This window comes from Gossypium raimondii, chromosome 1, assembly GCF_025698545.1.
Source record: "Gossypium raimondii isolate GPD5lz chromosome 1, ASM2569854v1, whole genome shotgun sequence".
Classification (NCBI taxonomy): Eukaryota; Viridiplantae; Streptophyta; class Magnoliopsida; order Malvales; family Malvaceae; genus Gossypium; species Gossypium raimondii.
In genome coordinates this window covers 842,236-867,868 of record NC_068565.1, presented here as the reverse complement: position 1 = coordinate 867,868, position 25,633 = coordinate 842,236, and the positions used below count along the sequence as shown (strand labels likewise).

At 31.6% G+C, this 25,633-nt stretch overlaps 2 protein-coding genes across 2 annotated transcripts; both read left to right on the top strand.

Annotated features, from left to right (window-relative positions):
- The first annotated feature begins 3,239 nt into the window (after window positions 1–3,239).
- LOC105773702 (uncharacterized) lies at window positions 3,240–4,993 on the top strand. Its single transcript, XM_012595788.2, has one exon. The coding sequence runs from the start codon at window positions 3,374–3,376 to the stop codon at window positions 4,679–4,681; it is 1,308 nt and encodes a 435-aa protein (XP_012451242.1). The 5' UTR covers window positions 3,240–3,373; the 3' UTR covers window positions 4,682–4,993.
- Window positions 4,994–23,058: 18,065 nt separating this feature from the next.
- On the top strand, window positions 23,059–25,315 carry LOC105773693 (peroxidase N1). Its single transcript, XM_012595779.2, has 3 exons — window positions 23,059–23,654; window positions 24,412–24,574; window positions 24,696–25,315. The coding sequence occupies exons 1-3, from the start codon at window positions 23,259–23,261 to the stop codon at window positions 25,109–25,111; spliced, it is 975 nt and encodes a 324-aa protein (XP_012451233.1). The 5' UTR covers window positions 23,059–23,258; the 3' UTR covers window positions 25,112–25,315.
- The last annotated feature ends 318 nt before the right edge of the window (window positions 25,316–25,633 follow it).

The window sequence follows — 25,633 nt, the reverse complement described above, 5'->3', positions numbered from 1 at the left end:
ATTTAGATATAAATGAAAAAAAATCTATTATTGAATTGAGAACTAAACCCAAAATTCGGATCCTAAATAAGGAGTAAAGTTTTCGAATACGATACTTAAACTCAAAATTTTACTTAATAAATACCAAACTTTTTACAATTTGACCCAAATTTTGTTGGTATGTTAAATATATTTGAAATTATATAAATGCGATTAAATTAATTTGTCCTATTACTTACCAACGTACCCTGTCCTATTCTTATTTATCGTGTAGTATTATTAGAAGTAGAGCTAAGTTAGAGAAATCGAGTTAGATTTATTTTAGATCAGGAAATTTCGAGTTCAGATTATTATATGTTAATTTCAAGTCATACTTGATTTGAAGGTTGAGTCATTTCAAGTTATAATCTTTTCATGTTCAGTTATTGAATTTAAGTTGGAAACATCGAGTTAATTTTTTAGGCGGAGTTACTTCTAATATTTCAAACTATAGTGGTTGAATGTGATAACTTTACTAGGCGGAGTTAACTATACTACAAATCCCTAAGCTATAACACTCATTCTAAATTGGTCGTCAAATATTAAAATATTCTAATTACATCCTTAAACTATCAATGTTATATTAATCGTGTCTTTTAATTATTAAACCTGTTTATCTAACTATTAAATGACATGTCAAATTTTAAAAGTAAAACTGAAAAACAAGAGAAAGTGAGTGATGAAGCTTTTGCAAAAGCCCGAAAACATCAAAACCAATATTTTTACAATATTAATTTATCTTTAAACTTTTCATTGTAAACTATGCCACTTAAGATTTGACATCTCATTTAACGATAAAATTAATGATTTTAGTAATGGAAGGATCTTATTGATATGATATTGATAGTTTAAGGATGTAATTAAAATATTTTAAAGTTTAGAGACCAATTTAAAATGAAAGTTATAATTTAGGGCGCATGGTGCTATTAACTCTAATAATTGTATAGATTCAATTTCAAATATTTATGTGTCGGGTACAAATTTTTATACAATTTCTACCATTACCCATAAGGTCATAACTCCTCTAAACTCTTAAATCGAAAGAAAATAAAAATTAAATCTACTCGAAAACATATTCTTTCTAACAACAATGGTATCAAAATACTTACATATAGGTTTATTGAAGTTGGCAAATAATATTTGAATACATACATGTATAGTTTATTTAGAAAAATATGTGTCATATATTGTTTCGGTCTTCTTGGAATAGAGTTAGTCATTTTCATAATCCTCGTGTCTAAGGGTTTTTTTTTATATTTTTTAATGGCTATTTAAATTTAATTTAAAAAAGGAATAGGCTTAACATGCAAATAGACTAAAAATTTAATTAGGCGCCGCAATACGCTTATGCGATACTCTTTTTCAGCCAATTAAAAAGCGTAATTACTTTATCAAGTCCCTGAATGCTTTGTCCCTACACGCTTCAGTCCGGTGCCGTCAATTTGTTAGGTGGCATCAAAAAATTATTGTTTATTATTATTATTATTCTTATGGTGGTGTCGCTTGAGAAAGTTGAGGTTTTCATGCTATATATTATAAAAATAACATCTTTATTCATAAAAAAAATGTTAAAGTTACAAATTATTTGGACTGTGTGAATCCAAATATTATAAGGTCAATGTTAATTATGCAAATAGAAAAGGTTTTCTTGCATTATATTGTGGGAGTATGATACGATTTGAGAGAATGGTGTCAGACACAGGTATTATAGACAACTCACGGACTCTTTAATTTGAGACATTCAAGGTTTCGAAATGTGGTTGAGAAGATATTTGTTATTCTAAAAAAATATTTACCATATTAACAACATCATCTTATTATAGCATAAAAAAGCAATGTTGGATCGTACTAGCATGTTGCATATTTTATAGCTTCAATAATAGGTGGAATTGAAATGATTTACATTTCAAAGAGTACATGGAAGAATAAGATTTTGATAATCTGATTCAAATTCAGACGATGATAAACTCAGTCAAGGATCAACAGATGATGATAAGGTGCATATGTTAAACATTAAAGAGGGATTTATGCACTAGAACAATTAGATAAATATTGCATATGATGTTTATTTTTCATTCTATTTTGTTAGTAATTGTATTGTCAACTATTCTTTTAGACTATTTGATTTTAATTTTTATTACTTGTTTAAAAATTATTTTTACAATACTAATAATATTTTAGTAATTAATTTTTTAAAATTATAAATTATGTAACTGTGTAGTTACAGCTTTATACTACCAAACATGACATAGGGAAGTACAATGTAATTCTATCAACCAAATATGTCTAGGTAATTACAAGGAAGATAATTACTACCCTAGTAATTGCATTTTCATTCAATTACTCTATGCTGCCTAAACAAAGATAATGAATCTAGGTGTAAATCAATATGAATAAAGATACTTATAAAAAATAGTTAAAATATGCCATAGTTATTGTACTCTTCACGAATTTGGAATTTAGTCACTCTATTTTTTTATATTTTAAAATTCAGATCCAATTGCTAACACTATTAAAAGGTTTGGTGTGGCATTTTAAAATAATAATAAAAATAATGTAATTGAAAAAAAAAACATTGTAATGAAGTTAGAGGTGCTCATGGGCCGGGCGGCCCGCCCGAAATATGGGAGGGTTTGGGTAAAAATATAGGCCCGAAATATGGGCTTGGGCAAAAAAATGAGGCCCGTTTAGAAAATGGGCCGGGCCTCGGGCACCACTTTTTCGGCCCGGGCCTTATTTTTTAAAATTTTAAAATATTTTTTACATACTTTTTTAATTTTTTTTAAATTTTAAAATATTTTTAAAATACTTTTTTTAATTTTTTAAAATTTTTAAAATAAAAATGAGTCGGGCTGGGCCGGGCCTGGACAAAATCTTAGGCCCATATTTCGTGCCGGGCCGAAATTTTTTATGGGCCCGGCCCGAACCCAGCCTGGCCCGGCCCATGAGCACCTCTAAATGAAGTTGAATTTAAAAAAATAATCTTAACATTATTAACAATTGGACCTAACTGTTGAAATCTGAAAAATAAAGAGATTAAATTCTCATAAATAAATATAAAAATACTAAATTTCAAATTTAAAAAAAAAGAAGTACAAAAATTTATGTAAAATTTTAACCAAAAAAAACATTGAATAAAGATACTTAACTACCCTTTTGCCCATATTTAACGCTTTTATTTAAAACGGAAAATTTTATTTTAAAGAATAAATAGAGAAAATTAGGAGAAAAAAATATTGAAAGTCAGCTTCATAGTCCATAGGAACTAAGCAAAGGCGAGACCCGATTTTACCGGGTTTCGGAACACCCAAATTCCCCCGAATCTCTTTCAAGTCAAACCACCGTCATCTCCGCCATGGACTTCCACCGAAACCCTTCCACAAACTCTGCCTCTTCTTCCACCTCCTCCACTTCCTCCGCCGCTGCTCACCACCAACCTCCTCATTCCTCCGCCACCGACAACGATCCGATGCATTCATGGTGGGAATCCGTCTCCAAACAACGTTCCCGCATCCTTTCCCTCGCCGCTCTCCTCCCTTCCGATGGAGTCGCCGTGTCTTCCTTGGCTGATTCTGACCGTCCCGCTGTCTCCCTACTCTCGTCGCCCTTCGCTTACTCTTTGATTTCCTCCGCCCTTTCTTCTCCTAAATCCGGCTCTGGCTCCGACCGTCTCTGCCAATGGCTTTACGAAACTTTCCAATCGTCCGATCCTCATCTCCGCCTTCTCGTCCTCTCTTTTCTACCTCTTCTTTCCGGCATCTACCTTTCCCGTGTCCACTCATCGGATTCTTCTTCTCTGCCGTCGCTTGCCGGATTCGAAGCCGTTCTCCTCGCTGTTTACTCTTCCGAAGCGAAATCTCGTGCCGGGAAACCACTTCTCGTTCAAATTCCCGACCTATCTCAACCTTCTCTTTACCACGCTCCTCGTAACAAGCCTGTTGATGACAGATCTAGACAATCCGTCGGCGTTTTATCACCTCCACTGGAGCCACACTTAGCCGTTAAGTCAACTAAGCGAGCCATCATCGTTGGAACCGCACTTGATTGCTATTACAAACAAGTTTCTCAAATGCCGGCTTGGTCTAAACTGGATTTCTGCAAATTCGCCGCCGCTTGGGCGGGGCAAGATTGTCCTTGTAGAACAAAGCTTGACAGAGATGAAGATAACCACCATGAAAACGGCAACGTAAACGGTAATGGTCACATTCGCCTTTTAAGGGAGGATTCAGGGTTTAGCAACGGAACAAGAAGCGGCGACGGAGATGAAGTGGACTATGAGGATGATGTGATTAAGGAAGTGGTGGTGGTGGAGATGAACACTTTGGGAATTAACGAAGAGAATTTGGAGACAAAGGGTGTGAGGATCCCGTTACCTTGGGAACTTTTGAGGCCGGTAGTGACAATTTTAGGGCATTGTTTGTTTGGTCCTTTGAATTCACAAGATGTGAAGGACTCCGCCTCGGTCGCGGTTAGGTGTTTATACGCGAGGGCATCTCATGATTTGGCACCCCAAGCGATCTTGGCATTGCAGAGTCTGATAAGGCTTGATAAGAATGCAAGAGCGGCTGCAACAACGGCTGCTACGGTGACAACAAACGCTTCTTCGAATGCTAACACTCCTAGCAAGGCTAAGAAGCCCGAAATCCTATTGGTTTCCAAGTGATTTCATGGTTTTGCTTTTTCAGGTAATGGATGTGCATAGTGTTTTAAGCTTCTGGTATCTTTGTGTAGGAAAATTCACACTTGTGGAAATTCAATTTTACTACTATTAGTTTAGTTATCATCCTTAAAATTGTATTGATTCTTAAGGTCTCAAATTCGATGCTTGTGGATTTCTGATTGTTTAAGATGTGTGGGTTTATATTGAATCAGTTTGGATTGATTAAATTGTTTTTCTTGATACATTGTTTTGTAATCTTTACTAGCTTATACTATATGAGTCCCCTCATTTGAGGCATGCTCTTTTTGGTTATCATTATATTGTATGATTGATGTACTTTTGAGCACTGCATACAATTTCCATTTGTTTCTATACTCTCTGCCTGTTGAATTTACAGTTCTGACTTCTGATTACGCTGCTATTGTTATGCTTGGTTTGTTCGAGGTGCCATACCTAGAGAGTTAACACTCTCACGGTCTAGCACTAATATTGTGCATCAGGGCAATGTCTCGAGCATGAGTTACTTTGTTTATAATTATGTTACATTATAGACATCTAAAGCATGGTATCCATTATGGATCGTTTGACGAACACGAAAAACAGAGGTCTTTGATTTTCTTTTTGTGTGGCTCACTATCAAATCAGTTACAAGTTAATAACTTGGATTAGGTGTTTTTCAGTGGATCACATATCAGATGAAATGGGGAAACTTTCACATTCCTTTCTTATAGTACTTTATGTTTTATAAACATGCTGTCTAATAGGAATTCATGCACTAGAACGGACTATAGAACGAGGCCAATGGACTGAAGGATTATTTAGTTTTGGTGATAAATTAGTGTTTCAACTTCCGGATTATTGGAAAGGAGTTTAATACAAGTTGTAGGATATTAAGACATGAACTGTAAAATTAATGTTCTTTGAGAATACCATCAAGATGTAGCCATCTAGGTACCAAAAACTAGAGCTTAGGATTTCATGGCCCCTACTACATAATGATGGCTATCTTTGTCTAGAGTCTGTAAAAGTTTCATGGAGGCTCTTTTCATTATGAATCAGATTGCATTTTGCCCCTTTACTTAGAAATGGGCAATATAGTCCTTGTACGTTAGACCAAAGAGCAAATTGCTCATTCCGTTAAAAATCCCATGTGTTTTTTCTGTTAAAAACAAGCATGGTTGACAAAATAACCAAATAGTGCTACATGTATCTCATAGCATCAATTTTTAACAGTAAAAATAGATGGAACGGAATTTTTAATAGGAGCAATTTGCTTTTTAATCTAACAAACATGAATTAATTTGTCCATGGAAAAATGCAATCTCCTAATGCAGAGGACTCCATGATACTTTTACCTCCATAGCCTTAAGTCCATAAATTCACATTAGCAGATGGAAGCTAAAAGAATCACAATGAAGTTGCTTTGAAATGGAAAGAATGTTTTACCTTCGAGATTAACAACATGAACATTTGATGCTAGATTACTGTTGTGGTGAAAAATCTTATGTTGTGAAAGAAGAAACAGTATGATAATATCTTGGATTGTATGAGCTCCTTTATTGTGATTTCCCAGCTCTTTGGTATGATATGATATAATGCCCAGTTACCTTTTGTTTTCCAAATGAAAAGAGGCTTTTTGTTGTTGTTTACTGGAATCTAACTCTGCCTGCTTGGATATATGCATGTTTAACCAAATATGCCATAAGCCCCTGTACACTTCATAAATTTGGATTTTAATCCTTTTGCTTTTTGAATTTCAAAATTCAGGTCCAATTAACATTTATAAAATTATTTTGTTAAATTCAGGAAATTAAAGTACAAGGATTAAATTCTAAACTTTTGAAATGTACAGGAACCTATGACGAATTTTAACCTTTTGTCTTTTTTGTGTGTGTAGTTGCCCAATGTTTAGTTTCGTATCCACTGATTCAAATTGCAGCTAATGCATTGGAATATTTTACTTACTTCACATGTGTATGCCTTTTAGATGGCAGTCTCTTAAAAGGCAAAATAAAATGCTGTTATTACTGAAAATATAATATTTTTATTGTTTTGAATAAAAATATATGATAGGTTGATCATCGCATATTTTTTTAAAAAAATCCAACAAGAGTTTTAAGAATTATTTTGACAAAATAAATTAATTATTAAATTGAAAATTAGGAATATTTTAGGTTGAATTTGTAAATAGCTGAGCTTGGGTTCGACGATCTTTATTTATCATAGCAAACAAATAATTTATTAGTATTAACATACTTTTTTGAAATAAATTTTTAAAGAAATGTATCAGTATAGTCACAAATAATATATATATTTATTTAAATGGAATTAGAATCAATTAAATCTAACTTTGGTCATTAATTTTGATTTGGTACAGTTATATACATGAAACTTAAATTGTGGTTCATATGCATACATTAAAAAATAAATGCATATATTTATTTTCATATTGAATTAATATAATTGTTTATATACGCAAGATATCAATGTAAAATGGTGATAATTCAATAATAATTTGATAAAATTGAATCAAATTAAAATTTTATGTATAAAATAACACGAAATTAAAATTCATGTGTATTATTAAATATTGTATCAAAATTCATATATAAATTTGATATTGATCTCCTAAAATAATCTCGTTACTTATTATTAAAATTCAAAATAGAAATAAAAAAATTTTAAAGAGGACAATTATAAACACAAAGACACTCATAAGTAGGCTGAAGAGGAGTTCCACCACTTTGAACGCATTGTCCTACTCCACTTGGGTATTTCTGAAAACACTCTTGTTTACATTCCGCAAGCAAACAACTACTTGGGCTCAACACCTCCGTGCATCTCTTTTGTGCTTCAACCTTGGCTATCATTGAAATAACTACAATAAACAAAATACAATTTAGTAGGATAGAACCTTTTCTATTAAGAATTAAATTACATTTTATTATTTATATAAATGTATAATTCAATCTCGACTCTTCAAAAACTTGGAAAAAAACTATATAAATACAAATATGGAATGAAGGGATATAAGCAAACAAACCAGAGAAAAGTAGCGCAAGGATGAAGACATGAGTGAGAGAAATTCTGCCCATGTTTTAAGGATTTAATTTGCCAGAAAAAAAAATTGAAGTGTTTTCTAAGTGTGATACTTGGCCTTCACATTTTTGAGCTTTATATATATACTAATTGGAATCAAAATTTGGAAATATAATAAAGATTTAAACAATTGACGTAATTATCTTCTGATTTGGTGTTATTTACTTAAAAATAAAACCCAATTTGGCATTTTCTTCTTCTTTCCGTGCAAGGCAATATTTAAAGATTCCTTTCCCTATTAAAAACAATTCCAAGATTTCTTTCCCTATTTAAAACAAGTTTTTTTTGGGGGATAAATGTCAAAATTCTGCATGAATTTTGGTTCAACTTTCAATTTGATGCATGAACTTTGATTTGATTTAATTTTTATACATGAAACTTTAATTGCACTTTAAATGTACACATGAAACTTTAATTTTGATTCAATTGTACACATTTGAAGAAATAAATACGTCAATTTTATATTGAATAAATATAATTATATGTGTATATTGTATGTTAATGTAAAATAATGTTATATCAATAATTGTGTTAATGATTTGTGCAAAATTGAAAATTGAATCAAATTAACCTTTATTGTATAAAATTCTACATAATCGAAGTTTATATATAGTATTGTACATTAGACTAAAGCTCATGTGTAGTTTTTAAATCTTAAATCAGGTCGTGTGGAATGACTCAGGCCGTGTGACTTTCGAAGTTGAGACGCACGGCCATGTCCCAGCCTATATCTCTGCGCGTGTAACTCACTGAGTTGGTCACACGGCTATGTTGCAGGCTGTGTAACACACTGACTTAATACACACGGTAGTGTCTCAGATTGTGTGTGGCACAAGGCCGTGTGGCAGCCCGTATCCCAGGCCATGTGCACCTAAATGAACCATTTCAAAATTTCTTGGACAATAAGCAATCCATTTACCAGCCATTTGACCCATTAAAAATGCCGTTAAACATGCTCAATCATGCTAATTCAACCATCTTAAGTGCCTAACCAATGTACCCTCAATGGTACCACAAGTATACACACATATGCAACAATATAAACTATCAATCAAAACATGCCAATTCACACAACTTAAACTTTTAACCAATATGCCTATCATAGGCACCTAAATTCATAACAATTCAATATAACCTATTAATCACACATATGCTAAAAGTTTGTATCAAAGACATCTTCCAACATTCATATACTGCAATAAGTTATCTACTTACACTTAGGCTTACTCTTTATATATTTACATACCAAAACAAAAGTAATGACAAAACAAGCCTATTACATGCCATATAATCCAAAACAAACGTTCAAAAACTACCGAAAACGGATGGATAGTGTGACTTAAGTGCTGATCCAATCGTCTAACCTTCAAAAGTATCTACAAGAAACAAAAATTAACACAGGTAAGATTATTGAAGCTTAGTAAGTTCGACGGACAGAAACAATAAACCTTCCGAAATAAATATAACAATCAAATAAAAAATGATTCAACAACACATGTTTCTTGTCATCCACAAATGCATATCGATGAATTGCATATTTCAATTCAAAGCTCTAATAATGATATTCGGAAAACATACATGTCCACAACAGAGTTAATTCAAGATGTCAAGTACATGTCATGCCATTCAAAGTCATTAAACAAGTTATAGTACAATAATTTACGACCTAATGAACGACTTACAAATACGAGTACACAAGTAATCAAACCAAAACACGCCAAACGCTCATGAGAGCTAATCTAACTAATAACATGCCAAATGATCCGGGGAGCTAATCCAACCAATAACACAGCTCAACACTAAGTGCCTTGCTCGTAGGCTATACATCCGCCCCCATAACATGCCAGAACAGGATAGTATAACACGAGGGTTCGCAACAAATGCTGAACCTCGTTATACTCGGGAAAACGTATATAAAACACAACACATCAATCTCCACTCCAATCCCCATATAACACGCTGTCATTCAATTGTACACTATCTCACGTTCATCCGACCCAAGTATCAAAATTCAATAACATTTTCCCAAACAACTTTACATCATCAATAAAAAATTTAATATCAACTACTTCATATTATATCATCGTACAATTCATACAGATATTAAATCATAAACCGAATGAACTTACCAGTACTGAATTGTAATAGTTGCAGAAGTTCAGGGACTTTCGTAATTTTTTCCACGTAAATCAACAAGGTCTTGATCTAAAATGTAAAATTTCCCAATTATTAGCTTTCATTTCATATTCCAATTTATTCTACATTTTTATACCCTTTTATTTTCTAAAATTACACAATTACCCCTACCTTTTACAACTTTTTCAAATTAGTCCTCTAACTCGAAAATCATCAAATTAACCATTTTCTCAAGTCAAAATTTATAGCCAAATAATCCAGGCCCTTAAACAGTCCCAATTATACCTCTAATTCACCATCAAATCTTGAATTTTTGACATTTTAACAATTTAATCCTTATATAATAAATAATAAAAATTACTTCATAAAACATCCAAGTACCACGCTCAAAACTTCAAACACATAATTATCATAAAAAAAACCAATATTCATCAATGGCAACTTCTAAAATTTTTAATAGATTCAAAAACGAAGGTACGTGCTAGCTGGACCTAGTTGCAACAATATCAAAAATATAAAAATTACAATAAATAGGTGAGAATTGAGCTCACATGCACTAGGGAGATGAAACTGAAGCTTGGAGCCCATTCAATGGTGTTTTGGCATGAATTTGAAGAAAATGAAGAAGAAAATGTTTGTTCTTTCTATTTGTTTTGTTTAAATTTTGATTTAATTACAAAATTTCCATTAAAACATATTTATTTTATCATTAATAAATAAGGGATAACTGCTACATAGGTCCTTTCTAATTTAGTAATTAAGCTATTTGATCATCTAAATGCAATAATTACTAAGTTTTTCACCTTTTCCAATTTAGTCCTTTTTCTCTACTTAAATATCTAAACGGTAAAATTTCTTAACCAAAAATTAATACGGCTCAAATGACTCCGTAGATATTCTATAAGTAATAGTTACGAGTTGACATGACAGAAATTTGTGGTCCGTAAATATTCTATAAGTAATAGTTACGAGTTGACATGACAGAAATTTGTGGTCCCAAAATCACTGTTCTGTCACCACTGGAAAACAGGTTGTTACACACTGAGTTGCGTTGCGACAAAGGAATCCCCAAAGTCACGATGTCAACTCAACATTTTGTAAAAATTACAATTTGGTCCTAATTCGACCTCATGTTAGCATAAGAGCTTTCGTAAGCTATTATAAGACTTGCAAATGATTATGTAACATATTATGAATATGTAATATACTTATCTGCATGTGTAAATAGTTTCTTTGTTTATAATTGATTATAGTTGCTCTGACAATAGATGTAGCATCCCGTAGCTCAAACTCGGCGACTAGATCGAGTATGGGGTGTTACATAATAGACAAACAATGTCATGTTAACATGAAGTATATGTGGACTGCCACACGGGTTGTCACTCCAACATCGTAAAAAATTAAGGTTAAAATATGTTATTAGTCCTTGTACTTTAACAAAATTTGAGATTTATTCATTGTACTTAAAAAGTTAAAAATTAAGGTTAAGACATGAACCGTAAAATTAATGTTCTTTGGGAATGCCATCAAGATCTAGCCATCTCGGTTCCAAAAACTAGAGCATAGGATTTCAAGGCCTCTACTACATAATGATGATTAGATACTATATTTTTCCAAAGCCGGTAAAAGTTCTATAAAGGCCCTTTCATTAGGAGTCGGATTGCATTTTGTCTCTTTACTCAAAAAAATAGAAAAAAAATAGGCAATATAGTCTTTGTACGTTAGATCAAAGAGCAAATTGCTCCTTCGGTTAAAAATCCCATTTGTTTCTGCCGTTAAAAACGGGCATGGTTGACAAATTATCCAAACGGTAACACATAACATGTCAGGTGTACCTCATGCTGACGTACAGGGATAAATTTTTAACAGTAGAAATGGATATAGTAAAATTTTTAATAGGAGCTGCTTTTAAATCTAACATACATGGATTAATGTGTCCAATTTTTTAATAAATTGGGCAAAATGCAATCTCCTAATACAGGCAACTCCATGATACTTTTACCTCCAAGCCTTAAGTCTATAAATTCACATCAGTAGAGCAGCCTTTTAGGCATTTAGAATCTAAAAGAAATACAATGAAGCTGCTTAGAAATAGAAGATTTGAGACTTTGAAAAGAATGTTTTGCTTCAAGGTTAACAACAGGAACACTTGATGCTACATTTCTGTTATGATGAAAAATCTTATGTTGTTGTGAAAGAAGAAACAGTATGCTAATATCTTGGATTGTATGAGCTCCTTTATTGTGATTTCCCAGCTCTTTGGTATGGTATGATACAAACCCAAGCTACTTTTTGTTGTTGTTGTTGTTGTTATTTCCCGAAATCTAACTTTGCTTGCTAAACCAAGGACCCCTTCGGATGGGTGTTTATCTCCAGTGCGGTGCATTTAGTTTTCTTGTTGTTTCACGCTATAGTTTCGCTACAATAATTAATCTCACAACCACTCCCGTTTTTATACTAACCGCAGGTAAACGCACCGCCGTTTTTATTGTTTTGAATAGAAATATATAATAGGTTTATACATTAAAAAAATGAATGCATATATTTATTTTCATATCAAATTAATATAATTGTTTATATACGCAAGATATCAATATAAAATGGTGATAATTCAATAAATATGTTAGTAAGTTGATTAAATTGAATCAAATTAAATTTTTATGTATAAAATAACGCAAAATTAAAATTCATGTGTGTTATTAAATATTGAATCAAAATTCATATATAACTTTGATATTTATCTCTTAAAATTATCTCGTTACTTATTATTGAAATTCAAAATAGAAATAAAAAAATTTAAAGAGGACAATTATAAACACAAAGACACTCATAAGTAGGCTGAAGAGGAGTTCCACCATTTTCAACGCATTGTCCTACTCCACTTGGGTATTTTTGGAAACACTCCTGTCTACATTCCGCAAGTAAACAGCTACTTGGGTTCAACACCTCTGTGCATCTCTTTTGTGCTTCAACATTGGCTATCATTGAAATAACTACAATAAACAAAATCGATGGAACTTTTTATATTAAGAATTAAATTACATTTTATTATTTATAAAAATATATAATTCAATCTCGACTCTTCAAAAAGTTGAAAAAAAACTATATAAATACAAATATGGAATAAAGGGATATAAGTAAACAAACCAGAGAAAAGTAGCGCAAGGATGAAGACATGAGTGAGAGAAATTCTGCCCATGTTTTAAGGATTTAATTTGCCAGAAAAAAAATTGAAGTGTTTTCTAAGTGTGATACTTGGCCTTCACATTTTTGAGCTTTATATACATACTAATTGGAATCAAAATTTGGAAATATAATAAAGATTTACAATAATTGACGTAATTATCTTCTGATTTGGTGTTATTTACTTAAAAATAAAACCCAATTTGGCCTCTTTTTTCTTCTTTCCATGCAAGGCAATATTTCAAGATTCCTATTAAAAATAATTTTGGGTTGATAAATATCAAAATTCTGCATGAATTTTGGTTCAACTTTCAATTTGATGCATGAACTTTGATTTGATTTAATTTTTATAAATGAAACTTTAATTGCGCTTTAAATGTACACATGAAACTTTGATTTTAATTCAATTGTACACATTTGAAGAAATAAATAAGTCAATTTCTTTTATATTGAATAAATATAATTATATGTGTATATTGTATCTTAATGTAAGATAATGTTATATCAACAATTGTGTTAATGATTTGTGCAAAATTGAAAATCGAATCAAATTAACCTTTATTGTATAAAATTCTACATAGTCGAAGTTTATGTATAGTATTGCACATTAGACTAAAGCTCATGTGTAGTTTTTAAATCTTAAATCAGGCCGTGAGGAATGACCCAGGCCATGTGACTTTCGAAGTTGGGACATACGACCGTGTCCCAGCCTGTATCTCTGCCCGTGTAACTCACTAAGTTGGTCACATGGCCATATCGTAGGCTGTGTAACATACTAACTTAATACACATGGTTGTGTCTCAGATCGTGTGTGGCACAAGGCCGTTTGGCAACCCGTATCCCAAGCCATGTGCTCCTAAATGAACCATTTCAAGATTTCTGGACAATAAGAGATCCATTTACCAGCCATTTGACCCATTAAAAATGCCGTTAAACATGCTCAATCATGCTAATTCCACTATCTTAAGTACCTAACCAATGTACCCTCAATGCTACTACAAGTATACACACTTATACAACAATATAAACTATCAATCAAAACATGCCAATTCCTACAACTTAAACTTCTAACCAATATGCCTATCATAGGCACCTAAATCCATAACAATTCAATATAACCTATTAATCACACATATGCTAAAAGTTTGTATCAAAGACATCTTCCAACATTCATATACTGCAATAAGTTATCTACTTACACTTAGGCTTACTCATTATATATTCGCATACCAAAACAAAAGTAATGACAAAACAAGCCTATTACATGCCATATGATCCAAAACAAATGTTCAAAAACTACCGAAAACAAATGGATAGTGTGACTCGAGTGCTGATCCAATTGTCCAACCTTCAAAAGTATCTACAAGAAACAAAAATTAATACAAGTAAGCTTATTGAAGCTTAGTAAGTTCAACGGACGGAAATAATAAATCTTCCGAAGTAAATATAACAATCAAATAAAAAATGATTCAACAACACATGTTTCCTGTCATCCACAAATGCATATTGATGAATTGAATATTTCAATTCAAAGCTCAAATAATAATCTCCAGAAAACACACATGTCCACAACAGAGTTAATTCAAGATGTCAAGTACATGTCATGCCATTCAAAGTCATTAAACAAGTTATAGTACAATAATTTACGACCTGATGAACAACTTACAAATACAAGTACACAAGTAACCAAACCAAAACACGCTAAACACTCATGAGAGCTAATCCAACCGATAACACGCCAAACGCTTCGTGGAGCTAATCCAACCAATATCATGTCTCAACACTAAGTGTCTTGCTCGTAAGCTCTACATTCGCCCCCATAACATGCCATAATAAGATGATGAACCTCGATATACTCGGGAAAATATATATAAAACACACCACATCAATCTCCACTCCAATCCCCGTATAACTCACCGTCATTCAATTGTACTTTATCTCGCGTTCATCCGGCTCAAGAATCAAAATTCAATAACATTTTCCCAAACAACTTTACATCATCAACAAAACAATTAATATCAACTATTTCATATTATATCATCATACAATTCATATAGATATTAAATTATAAACCGAAGAAACTTAACTGGATTGAATTGTAATAGTTGCTGAAGTTTAGGGATTATTCCCAATTTTTCCTTTTCCACGTAAATCAACAAGGTCTTGATCTAAAAGGTAAAATTTCTCAATTATTAGCTTACATTTCATATTAAAATTTATTCTACATTTTATACCCTTTTATTTTCTAAAATTACACAATTACCCCTACCTTTTACAACTTTTTCAAATTAGTCCTCTAACTCGAAAATCATCAAATTAACCATTTTCTCAAGTCAAAATTTATAGCCAAATAATCTAGGCCCTTAAACAGTCCCAATTATACCTCTAATTCACCATCATATCTTGAATTTTGACATTTTAACAATTTAATCCTTATATAATAAATAATAAAAATTACTTCATAAAACATCCAAGTACCACGCTCAAAACTTCAAACACATAATTATCATAAAAAAAAACCAATATTCATCAATGGAAACTTCTAAAATTTTTAATAGATTCAAAAACGAAGGTACGTGCTAGCTGGACCTAGTTGCAACAATATCAAAAATATAAAAATTACAATAAATAGGTGAGAATTGAGCTCACATGCACTAGGGAGATGAAACTGAAGCTTGGAGCCCCCTTCAATTGTGTTTTGGCATGAATTTGAAGAAAATGAAGAAGAAAATGTTTGTTCTTTCTATTTGTTTTGTTTAAATTTTGATTTAATTACAAAATTTCCATTAAAACATATTGATTTTATCATTAATAAATAAGGGCTAACTGCTACATAGGTCCTTTCTAATTTAGTAATTAAGCTATTTGATCATCTAAATGCAATAATTACTAAGTTTTTCACCTTTTTCAATTTAGTCCTTTTTCTCTACTTAACTATCTAAACGGTAAAACTTCTTAACCAAAAATTAATACGACTCAAATGACTCCGTAATTATTCTATAAGTAATAATTACGAGTTGACATGACAGAAACTTGTGGTCTCAAAACCACTATTCCGTCACCACTGGAAAACAAGTTGTTACACAGTGAGTTGCGTTGCGACAAAGGAATCCCCAAAGTCACGATGTCAACTCAACATTTTCTAAAACTTACAATTTGGTCCTAATTCGACCTCATGTTAGCATAAGAGCTTTCGTAAGCTATTATAAGACTTGCAAATGATTATGTAACATATTATGAATATGTAATATACTTATTTGCATGTGTAAATAGTTTCTTTGTTTATAATTAATTGTAGTTGCTTTGACAATGGATGTAGCATCTCGTAGCTCAAACTCAGCGGCTGGGTCGAGTATGGGGTGTTACATAAGACAAATAGTGTCATGTTAACATGAAGTATATGTGGACTGCCACACGGGTTGTCACACCAACATCGTAAAAAATTAAGGTTAAAATATGTTGTTAGTCCTTGTACTTTAACAAAATTTGAGATTTATTCATTGTACTTAAAAAGTTAAAAATTAAGGTTAAGACATGAACCGTAAAATTAATGTTGTTTGGGAATACCATCAAGATCTAGCCATCTTTGTTCCAAAAACTAGAGCTTAGGATTTCAAGGCCTCTACTACATAATGATGATTAGATACTATATTTTTCCAAAGCCGGTAGAAGTTCTATAAAGGCCCTTTCATTAGGAGTCGGATTGCATTTTGCCTCTTTACTCAAAAAATAGACAAAAATAGGCAATATAGTCCTTGTACGTTAGATAAAAGAGCAAATTGCTCCTTCGGTTAAAAATCCCATTTGTTTCTGCCGTTAAAAACGGGCATGGTTGACAAAATATCCAAACGGTGACACATAACATGTCACGTGTACCTCATGCTAACGTACAGGGATAAATTTTTAACAGTAGAAATGGATATAGTAGAATTTTTTATAGGAGCTACTTTTTAATCTAACATACATGGATTAATGAGTCCAATTTTTTAATAAACTGGGCAAAATGCAATCTCCTAATACAGGCAACTCCATGATACTTTTACCTCCAAGCCTTAAGTCCATAAATTCACATCAGTAGAGCAGCCTTTTAGGCATTTGGAATCTAAAAGAAATACAATGAAGCTGCTTAGAAATAGAAGATTTGAGACTTTGAAAAGAATGTTTTGCTTCAAGGTCAACAACAGGAACACTTGATGCAACATTACTGTTGTGATGAAAAATCTTATGTTGTTGTGAAAGAAGAAACAGTATGATAATATCTTGGATTGTATGAGCTCCTTTATTATGATTTCCCAGCTCTTTGGTATGGTATGATATAAACCCAAGTTACTTTTTGTTGTTGTTGTTGTTATTTACCGAAATCTAACTTTGCTTGCTAAACCAAGGGCCCCTTCGGATTGGTGTTTATCTCCAGTGCGGTGCATTTAGTTTTCTTGTTGTTTCACGCTATAATTTTGCTACAATATTTAATCTCACAATCACTCCCGTTTTTATACTAACTGCAGGAAAACGTAACAACGTTTTTATTGTTTTGAATAAAAATATATGATAGGTTCATCGCATATTTATTTTTTAAACAATTCCAGCAAGAGTTTAAGAATTATTTTTGACAAAATAAATTAATTATTAAATTGAAAGTTAGGAATATTTTAGGTTGAATTTGTAATTAGTTGAGCTTGGGTTAGACGATCTTTATTTATCATAGCAAAAAATAATGTATTAGTATTAATATTCTTTTTGAAATAAATTTTTAAAGAAATTTATCAGTATAGTCACAAATAATATATGTTTATTTAAATAGAATTAAAATAAATTAAATTTAACTTTGTTCTCGTGCGCTTATATATATGAAACTTAAATTGTGGTTCATATGCATACATTAAAAAATGAATGCATAAATTTATTTTCATATCAAATTAATATAATTGTTTATATACGCAAGATATCAATATAAAATGGTGATAATTCAATAAATATGTTAGTAAGTTGATAAAACTGAATCAAATTAAATTTTATGTATAAAATAACACAAAATTAAAATTCATGTGTTATTAAATATTGAATCAAAATTCATATTTATCTCTTAAAATAATCTCATTACTTATTATTGAAATTCAAAATAGAAATAAAAAAAATTAAAGAGGACAATTATAAACACAAAGACACTCAAAAGTAGGCTGAAGAGGAGTTCCACCACTTTGAACGCATTGTCCTACTCCACTTGGGTATTTCTGAAAACACTCTTGTTTACATTCCGCAAGCAAACAACTACTTGGGCTCAACACCTCCGTGCATCTCTTTTGTGCTTCAACATTGGCTATCATTGAAATAACTACAATAAACAAAATCGATGGAACTTTTTATATTAAGAATTAGATTACATTTTATTATTTATAAAAATATATAATTCAATCTCGACTCTTCAAAAAGTTGAAAAAAACTATATAAATACAAATATGGAATGAAGGGATATAAGTAAACAAACCAGTGAAAAGAAGCGCAAGGATGAAGACATGAGTGAGAGAAATTCTGCCCATGTTTTAAGGATTTAATTTGCCAGAAAAAAAATTGAAGTGTTTTCTAAGTGTGATACTTGGCCTTCACATTTTTGAGCTTTATATATATACTAATTGGAATCAAAATTTGGAAATATAATAAAGATTTACAACAATTGACGTAATTATCTTCTGATTTGGTGTTATTTACTTAAAAATAAAACCCAATTTGGCCTTTTTTTCTTCTTTCCATGCAAGGCAATATTCCAAGATTCCTTTCCCTATTAAAAACAATTTTTTGGGGATAAATATCAAAATTCTGCATGAATTTTGGTTCAACTTTCAATTTGATGCATGAACTTTGATTTGATTTAATTTTTATACATGAAACTTTAATTGCGCTTTAAATGCACATATGAAACTTTGATTTTGATTCAATTGTACACATTTGAAAAAATAAATACGTCATTTTTATATTGAATAAATATAATTATATGTGTATATTGTATGTTAATGTAAAATAATGTTATATCAATAATTGTGTTAATGATTTGTGCAAAATTGAAAATTGAATCAAATTAACCTTTATTGCATAAAATTCTACATAATCGAAGTTTATATATAGTATTGTACATTAGACTAAAGCTCATGTGTAGTTTTTAAATCTTAAATCAAGTCGTGTGGAATGACCCAGGCCGTGTGACTTTCGAAGTTGGGACACACGGCCATGTCCCAGCCTGTATCTCTGCGCGTGTAACTCACTGAGTCGGTCACACGGCTATATTGCAGGCTGTGTAACACACTGACTTAATACACACGGTTGTGTCTCAGATTGTGTGTGGCACAAGGCTGTGTGGCAGCCCGTATCCCCTGCCATGTGCACCTAAATTAACCATTTCAAAATTTCTTGGACAATAAGCAATCCATTTACCAGCCATTTGACCCATTAAAAATGCCGTTAAACATGCTCAACCATGCTAATTCAACCATCTTAAGTGCCTAACCAATGTACCATCAATGGTACCACAAGTATACACACATATACAACAATATAAACTATCAATCAAAACATGCCAATTCACACAACTTAAACTTCTAACCAATATGCCTATCATAGGAACCTAAATTCATAACAATTCAATATAACCTATTACTCACACATATGCTAAAAGTTTGTATCAAAGACATCTTCCAACATTCATATACTGCAATAAGTTATCTACTTACACTTAGGCTTACTCCTTATATATTTACATACCAAAACAAAAGTAATGACAAAACAAGTCTATTACATGCCATATAATCCAAAACAAACGTTCAAAAACTACCAAAAACGGATGGATAGTGTGACTTAAGTGCCGATCCAATCGTCTAACCTTCAAAAGTATCTACAAGAAACAAAAATTAACACAAGTAAGATTATTGAAGCTTAGTAAGTTCGACGGACAGAAACAATAAACCTTCCGAAATAAATATAACAATCAAATAAAAATGATTCAACAACACATGTTTCTTGTCATCCACAAATGCATATCGATGAATTGCATATTTCAATTCAAAGCTCAAATAATAATCTCTGGAAAACACAAATGTCCACAACAGAGTTAATTCAAGATGTCAAGTACATGTCATGCCATTCAAAGTCATTAAACAAGTTATAGTACAATAATTTACGACCTGATGAACAACTTACAGATACGAATACACAAGTAATCAAACCAAAACACACCAAACGCTCATGAGAGCTAATCTAACTAATAACATGCCAAATGCTCCAGGGAGCTAATCCAACCAATAACACGCCTCAACACTAAGTGCCTTGCTCGTAGGCTATACATCTGCCCTCATAACATGCCAGAACAGGATAGTACAACACGAGGGTTCGCAACAAATGCTGAACCTCGTTATACTCGGGAATATATATATATAAAACACAACACATCAATCTCCACTCCAATCCCCGTTAAGACACTGTCATTCAATTGTACATTATCTCGCGTTCATCCGACCTAAGTATCAAAATTCAATAACATTTTCCCAAACAACTTTACATCATCAATAAAACAATTAATATCAACTATTTCATATTATATCATCATACAATTCATACAGATATTAAATCATAAACCGAATGAACTTACCAGTACTGAATTGTAATAGTTGCAGAAGTTCAGGGACTTTCGTAATTTTTTTTCCACGTAAATCAACAAGGTCTTGATCTAAAATGTAAAATTTTCCAATTATTAGCTTACATTTCATATTCCAATTTATTCTACATTTTTATACCCTTTTAGTTTCTAAAATTACACAATTACCCCTACCTTTTACAACTTTTTCACATTAGTCCTCTAACCTGAAAATCATAAAATTAACCATTCTCTCAAGTCAAAATTTATAGCCGAATTATCCAAGCCCTTAAAAAGTCCCAATTATACCTTTAATTCACCATCAAACCTTGAATTTTTTACATTTTAACAATTTAATTTTTATAAATGAAACTTTAATTACAGCTTTAAATGTACACATAAAACTTTGATTTTGATTCAATTGTACACATTTGAAGAAATAAATACGTCAATTTATTTTTATATTGAATAAATATAATTATATGTGTATCTTGTATGTTAATGTAAGATAATGTTATATCAATAATTGTGTTAATGATTTGTGCAAAATTGAAAATTGAATCAAATTAACCTTTATTGTATAAAATTCTACGTAATCGAAATTCATGTATAGTATTGCAGTAGTTTTTAAATCTTAAAACTACATTATGATTTATTATTAAACCAAAACTGAATTCTTTTATTTAAAAATTTAAATATAGATTATTGAATAGAATATAAAATTCAACCCCACAACGTGCATATGGCAACTTTACAGTAATGCATTTGGCATTAATCTAAATCTAAAACTATAGCCATTTCTCTTAATATTTTATGGATTATTACTGTTTGTTACGAGTGGAAATAAATATTATATATTTAATCTTTTTAAAATGTGAAAAAAAGTGTTGAGCTTTATAAACAACATATTGTTTGGGTGGTCGATTGATTTTCAGTTCAATTGGCATGAGTATTATCGCCAATACAGAAGAATGACACCACTTTTTTAAAAACTAAATTATGTTAAATTATTGGATATAATTAGCAAAAAATCATTGATTTTAGGACTAAAATAAACTACAAGGATAAATTTGTGATAGAATACTTATTGATCAAATTACTTGTTTAAAAAATATTAAATTTGCAAGAAGTACATACTTCAAGGACCTTTTAAAATTTTGACAAACATATATCTATATATATTTGGTAAAAGAAAATTTTCTTAACTCAATTGACAAATTTAGGAATATTAAACTCCATACAACTTGACCTAATAGACCTCGGCATATTTGTAATTTTTTATCGTCAATTTTTGGTAAAATACCATGGAGACCCCTATACTAAGAGTCAAATTACATTTTACCCTCTTTATTAAGAAAATGAGAAAATTAGACCATATATGTTAGATCAAAGAGGAAATCAATCTTTCCTGTTAAAAATTTCATCCATTTGCACTGTTAAAAACTGGAGTGCCTAATAGAATAATTAGACAGTGCAACGTGGTGTGCTACTTGAAACTTATGGTGACGTATAGGTAGACCTGATCATGGGCCAAGACGATGCAAAATTTTAGGTCCGACTCAAAAATGAGCCTAAAATTTTGCCCACTCCCGACCCATATAAAAAATGTTAAATTCGAGCCTGACTCGGCCCTCCAGTATTAAATTTTTTTATATAAAAACAAATTACTAAAAACATTAAAAATAATGTTTGAAAATACATTAAAAAAAATCTTCATGCTTAAATAATACTAAAATAGTTACAACTTGGCAAGCAAAATGACTCTAAAATAGTAGCAAAATTAATAATAAAATAAGAGTTATACAACATTCAAATAATAACAACAAAATAGTAACAAAATAATGGCAAAACAACATTAAAATGGCAACAAAATAGAAGTAAACAACAGTAGGGGAAAAAATTTAGGCAAATTCATGTCAGGCTTGATCCAGGGCAAAAAAATCTTACCTAAGGCCCAACCCATTTTTTAAACCGATCTTATTTTTTGTCAAACATATATTTTTATTAAAATCTTCTTATTTTTCAGACAGACCTTTCGACCTGAACTGATGACTTACCTTATAATCAGGTCTACATACAAAGATTATTTTTAACAACAAAAATAAATAAAAAAAATCAATTCATTCTAACCTTATATAATATAGATTTCATGGGAGATGTAAAATTGATATTTTATTCATAATTCTATCACGTTTCTCCATGTTTTATGGATATGTCGATATAATATTATTATACAACGAATCTTTTGCCAAATAACATCGCTTCACGTCCTTCAAGAACAAAAAAGGACATTTCTTCACGTGAACCTCAAAAACACCAGCTCGCCATTACAGTGTTCACAGCAGCTTCCTCTAACCTTCTTTACACACTCATAGTTACTCCATTATTGTTCCAAACCCTTCTTTTCTCCTTTGGTAATGGCGATTCCTTTATAGCCGACATTCTTTACTTTTGACCCTAACCTTTTTTTCCCTATAAATAAACCCTCAAAAACCAAACCACCCATCACTCCCAAAATCACTTTCTTCAACCTCATCAACAATGGAGCCTTCTTACATATTCCTTACAATGGCTGTCACATTGTTATCAATGCCTGCGACTGGTTTCGGGCAAGGAACCACTCGGGTCGGGTTCTATTCAAAAACATGCCCACGAGCGGAATCCATCGTTAAGTCGACTGTTGAATCCCATTTCCGTTCAAATCCAGCTATTGCGCCGGGGTTGTTGAGGATGCATTTTCATGATTGCTTCGTTAATGGCTGTGATGGCTCCGTCCTTATCGACGGTCCTAATACGGAGAGGAAAGCCGTTCAGAATAGCTTGTTGAGAGGCTTTGATGTCATCGACGAGGCTAAAGCTAAGCTTGAAGCTGCTTGTCCCGGCGTCGTTTCGTGTGCTGATATTCTAGCTCTCGCTGCTCGTGATTCCGTCGTCTTGGTAAACAAAAACACTCGAATTCTCTAATATTGGTCTAATACTGATTTTAATCCCTCTACTAACTAAAATTTGCATTTTTATTTTTTATCGTAGTTTAATAATTTGCTTTTATAATGTTAGTTGTTGAGATTAAATAACAGTAAAAAAATTCACCTCATCATGATAGCAACTAAGGATGTTAATGTTATCAATTCAACTTCATAAAAATAACAAAAAAAAAAGGAATAAATCAAATTTTTAGTCCTTGAACTTGGCATTTTTTTCTACCTTGATCCTTCAAATTTCCTTGGTCAATATTGGTGCTAGAACTTAGCTTTTTCCAATGTGGTCTCTAAACTTGAATTATGTTAAAAGTGTAATGATATGATATTTTGATATTGTGCTATGTCATCACCTCAAATTTTTTTTAATATAATGTCCCTATAATTTTTCAAATTTTATATAATTTCTTTTTAAACTTTTAAGCCTTAATGTTATCTAAATTTACAGACCAAATTGAAAAAAGTTACCAAGTTCCAAGACTAATGCCGTCCTGAAAAAGAGTTTAGTGTCCAAACTAAAAAAAAAAACATTACCAAGCTCAAGCACTAAATGTTGTTTCATCCCAAAATGAAAAATACCAAATCAAAGTAGAGAGGTAAAATCCAAATTTTGAACATAAAAGAGGGACTAAAACCATAATAAAACTATCATATTACAGTTTTTAGTGACGACTTATTTTATCGTCGCTAAAAGTCTAATACCTTGGAAAATGCAGACAAAAGGAATAAATTGGAAGGTGCCGACAGGACGTAGAGATGGGAAGGTTTCGTTGCAATCAGAAGCCGCAAAATTGCCTGGCTTTACGGACTCCATTGAGTCCCAAAAGCAACAGTTCGCTCGCTTTGGTCTCAACACTCAAGACCTTGTCACCCTTGTTGGTAAGCAACTTTTTTTTACCTCGAATCTAATCAATCGTTTAAGTCGAGAATAAGACAAACACAAATATACATGATATTGACAACATATATAAGTTTGACCTTTTTAAATTCCATCATATAGGAGGACACACCATAGGGACAGCAGCTTGCTTGGTATTTAACTATAGATTAAACAACTTCACCAATGGTGGTCCGGACCCGACGATCAACCCATCATTTCTCCCTCAACTCCGATCACTTTGCCCGCAAAACGGAAACAACTTCCGACGTGTTGATTTGGATACCGGTAGTGCTAACAAGTTCGACACGTCTTTCTTCACCAACTTGAAAAACGGTCGGGGAGTGCTCGAGTCGGACCAAAAGTTATGGACCGATGCGTCGACGAGGACTTTTGTACAACAGTTCTTGGGCGAGAAAGGCGTCCGAAAATTGAACTTCGGAAAGGAATTCGCGAAGTCCATGGTGAAGATGAGTAATATAGGTGTGAAGACGGGTAGTAACAGTGAAATCCGAAGAGTTTGCTCGGCCATTAACTAATTTATTTCACCATTCCGAGTTTTCGGATCTCTCTCAGTTTCAAGTCCTGTGAATAGAGGAAATATGAATCGGTTTCCAGCTCTATAATGTGATTATCGGATATTAAAAATCTTAGAAGAAAAAATGTCATCATTTTAGAAGTTTATATTTGAATTTTAAGAATTTGCTTTGTTAAAAATAATGAAGTGCGAATTATTTTGGATATTATAATTCTAATTTAATCATCTAAATAGTAATGCTCATTTTCTTTCATGTTAAATCTGCTTTAAAATTTAAAATTTAAGTCGATTGAATCTTAACTCAATTGGTATGAGTATTATTGTCAATGTAGGAGGAAATGGATTCAAATGCGTTAAAGCGTATTATTCTTCTATTTATATGTTGAATTAGGAGATATTAATAATTTTAAACATTACATCAAAAATAATTTTATTTCAATTTAAAATTCTTGATCCATTTACTAACTTTCGTCTAATTTTGTTGTCTATTGTTAATTGGCAATTATAAAAGCAAATAGAACAA